Source organism: Anoplophora glabripennis, unplaced genomic scaffold (genome assembly GCF_000390285.2).
Source record: "Anoplophora glabripennis isolate ALB-LARVAE unplaced genomic scaffold, Agla_2.0 scaffold3223, whole genome shotgun sequence".
NCBI lineage: Eukaryota > Metazoa > Arthropoda > Insecta > Coleoptera > Cerambycidae > Anoplophora > Anoplophora glabripennis.
This window is the reverse complement of record NW_019419297.1, coordinates 1-3268: the sequence shown is the minus strand read 5'-3', so window position 1 is coordinate 3268 and position 3268 is coordinate 1. Positions and strand designations below refer to the sequence as shown.

General features: G+C 35.8%; 1 protein-coding gene across 1 annotated transcript in view; it reads right to left on the bottom strand.

Annotated features, from left to right (window-relative positions):
- The window catches only part of LOC108916370 (boophilin-H2-like), a gene marked incomplete at both ends in the record, with an annotated part of 3987 nt that extends 2606 nt beyond the window's left edge, over positions 1 to 1381 (bottom strand). The window contains one exon of the mRNA XM_018722603.1: positions 1138 to 1381. Coding sequence (XP_018578119.1) covers positions 1138 to 1381 — 244 coding nt within the window. The remainder of the gene's footprint in view (positions 1 to 1137) is intronic.
- Between the last annotated feature and the right edge of the window lie 1887 nt (positions 1382 to 3268).

The following is a 3268-nucleotide window of genomic DNA, read 5'->3' as shown; positions in this document are numbered from 1 at the left end:
AATGTAACAGCTAGGATCGCTCGTCAGTTTAACCCACCAGGCACAGACCGGTTTCGGACTTATTGGTCCTCATCAGTGTGTCATAGGTAGGACAACCGACGAACGATCCAGCTGTTATAATGTCGTAAATTCCCGACCTATACCATTGAATGGTATAGTGGAAGTCGGCACGACAAACAGATGGAGCCATCCATTGTGCTTCGCGTACTATGTACTATAGGTCGGAAATTTACGACATTATAACAGCTGGATCGTTCGTCGGTTGTCCTACCTATGACACACTGATGAGGACCAATAAGTCCGAAACCGGTCTGTGCCTGGTGGGATAAACTGACGAGCGATCCTAGCTTTTACATTCAGTGTTGTGAGTGTAATTCAATACCGGAGGGGGCGGGCATATAGCCCGCGGTGTAGTTGTTTCTTGCAACATTGGTTATAATTGGTGTCGCCCTCTAGGCGACAGTCGTGCAACGAAGTACCTGGCAAAGTTTAGCAGGTCGCTTCCACCGTAGTAGCCATTTGAATGGTATAGTGGAAGTCGGCACGACAGACAGATGGAACCATCCATTGTGCTTCGCGTACTATGTACTTCTGGTCGGGAATTTACGACATTATAACAGCTGGATCGTTCGTCGGTTGTCCTACCTATAACACACTGATGAGGACCAATAAGTCCGAAACCGGTCTGTGCGCCTGGTGGGTTAAACTGACGAGCGATCCTAGCTGTTACATTCAGTGTTTCCAATGTAATTCAATACCGGGGGGGCATATAGCCCGCGGTGTAGTTGTTTCTTGCAACATTGGTTAGAATTGGATATTTAAACTAATGGTGAAAACCTGATCTCGTTGTCATATTTAGCTTCGTAGATGATTGATTCGAACTAAATCCAATATTTGTGTGTCAAGTACATCGTTTTATCGTGAAATTAAAGTGTGTAAGATAAAAAAATAATTAATTAAAGAACACCCAAAATAAATGATTTCAATATGTGGAGAAATTGATTTGATGCAATTCTTATTTGAGGCATATTTATGTATTATTGATATTATCTTAAGTGAAACACCATGTATATTCATTAGCTATAAATAACGAGTTATGTAAAGATTTAATAAATTTAATTTAATAAGGAACATTACCGGTTATTATAGGTTTCCCATCACAAGGCGGATTGAAGCATTCTACAGTTTCTCTCACTTTCTGATTATTGCAGGGATCATCTTCGTCGAATTCATCTTCGTTTTTCTTAAAAAATGGCCAATAGATAGCCTTTTTGCCTGTAAATTCCAACGACAAACGGTACCTTTCCTTGAATCCTTTACCGCAAGTCGATGAGCAAGGCGACCATTCACTCCAAGGCTTTTGCGGGCAATTTTCGTTCAACTACAGACAAATGAAAAACTGCAATATTAACCTAATAACAATTTGGATGTGCATTTCCGTAAAAATGTTTTATCTGCATTTTTACCATTCAGTTTGCTTATTAACGAATTTATGTACGCACATACTTTATACCTATTATTAAGTAACAATTTTATTTATGGTTAAAAATAACCGTATTTCCGATGGTGTCCGAAAATTCGAAAAGTATGCATGCAGAACAAAACAAAAATGAAATTGTTGAATTGTTTATTCTATATTATCATTTAAATAAAGTTAACTTTTAAAACTCGCAGGTATTTAAGGCACACAGTTCATGCTAACCTGATCTTATATTTTAATTTATTTTGTCCCACTTGTGAATAAAACTAAGGGTCTTTTCATATCAAGTAATCAAATCACCGTTCGGTTATCTTGGATCTTGATGAAATTTGGTGTTAGTTGAATAAAGATTCAAGTGATGTTGTGCAAAATCTAAATTTCACTACTATTAGTATAGTTGCGTCCTGAAGCATCCAGCGTAAAGCTATCTCTGCATCACTGACGAGTATCCGTACAAACTGACAAGTTTGAACTGCTACTGTTATGGAACCACAGCAGCTAGCATGCTGAAAAATGGAACCAAGGACAACTTTTTGTGCCCTGCATGATGGTTGCAATAAAAATTTTTAGTTTTATTGCTGTTATCTTCCAAATTTGCTCAAATAATCCGTCATGTCAATTTTGGGGGAAACACGTCCTTCTACAAATTTGTGTTTGTTGTCAAGATATGTGCTACTGAATATGAAATTTTTAAACCCAAGTAGAACAATTCATTTTCCTTCAATCAAATTCGTTTTATTACAATTAATTGGAAAGAGCAGACATTTTTAAAGCCTTGTTTTATTTTAGAGTCAAGGTCAGAATAATTTGAAAATTGCACTTTGATAACGTGTCGTAATATAATCGATAGTACAAACATAATATACAGGACGATGATTGTCAGTCACACTGGNATGTACGTACATACTTTATACCTATTATTAAGTAACAATTTTATTTATGGTTAAAAATAACCGTATTTCCGATGGTGTCCGAAAATTCGAAAAGTATGCATGCAGAACAAAACAAAAATGAAATTGTTGAATTGTTTATTCTATATTATCATTTAAATAAAGTTAACTTTTAAAACTCGCAGGTATTTAAGGCACACAGTTCATGCTAACCTGATCTTATATTTTAATTTATTTTGTCACACTTGTGAATAAAACTAAGGGTCTTTTCATATTAAGTAATCAAATCACCGTTCGGTTATCTTGGATCTTGATGAAATTTGGTGTTAGCTGAATAAAGATTCAAGTGATGTTGTGCAAAATCTAAATTTCACTACTATTAGTATAGTTGCGTCCTGAAGCATCCAGCGTAAAGCTATCTCTGCATCACTGACGAGTATCCGTACAAACTGACAAGTTTGAAGTGCTACTGTTATGGAACCACAGCAGCTAGCATGCTGAAAAATGGAACCAAGGACAACTTTTTGTGCCCTGCATGATGGTTGCAATAAAAATTTTTAGTTTTATTGCTGTTATCTTCCAAATTTGCTCAAATAATCCGTCATGTCAATTTTGGGGGAAACACGTCCTTCTACAAATTTGTGTTTGTTGTCAAGATATGTGCTACTGAATATGAAATTTTTAAACCCAAGTAGAACAATTCATTTTCCTTCAATCAAATTCGTTTTATTACAATTAATTGGAAAGAGCAGACATTTTTAAAGTCGCCTTGTTTTATTTTAGAGTTAAGGTCAGAATAATTTGAAAATTGCACTTTGATAACGTGTCGTAATATAATCGATAGTACAAACATAATATACAGGACGATGATTGTCAGTCACACTGGATTTATCATACT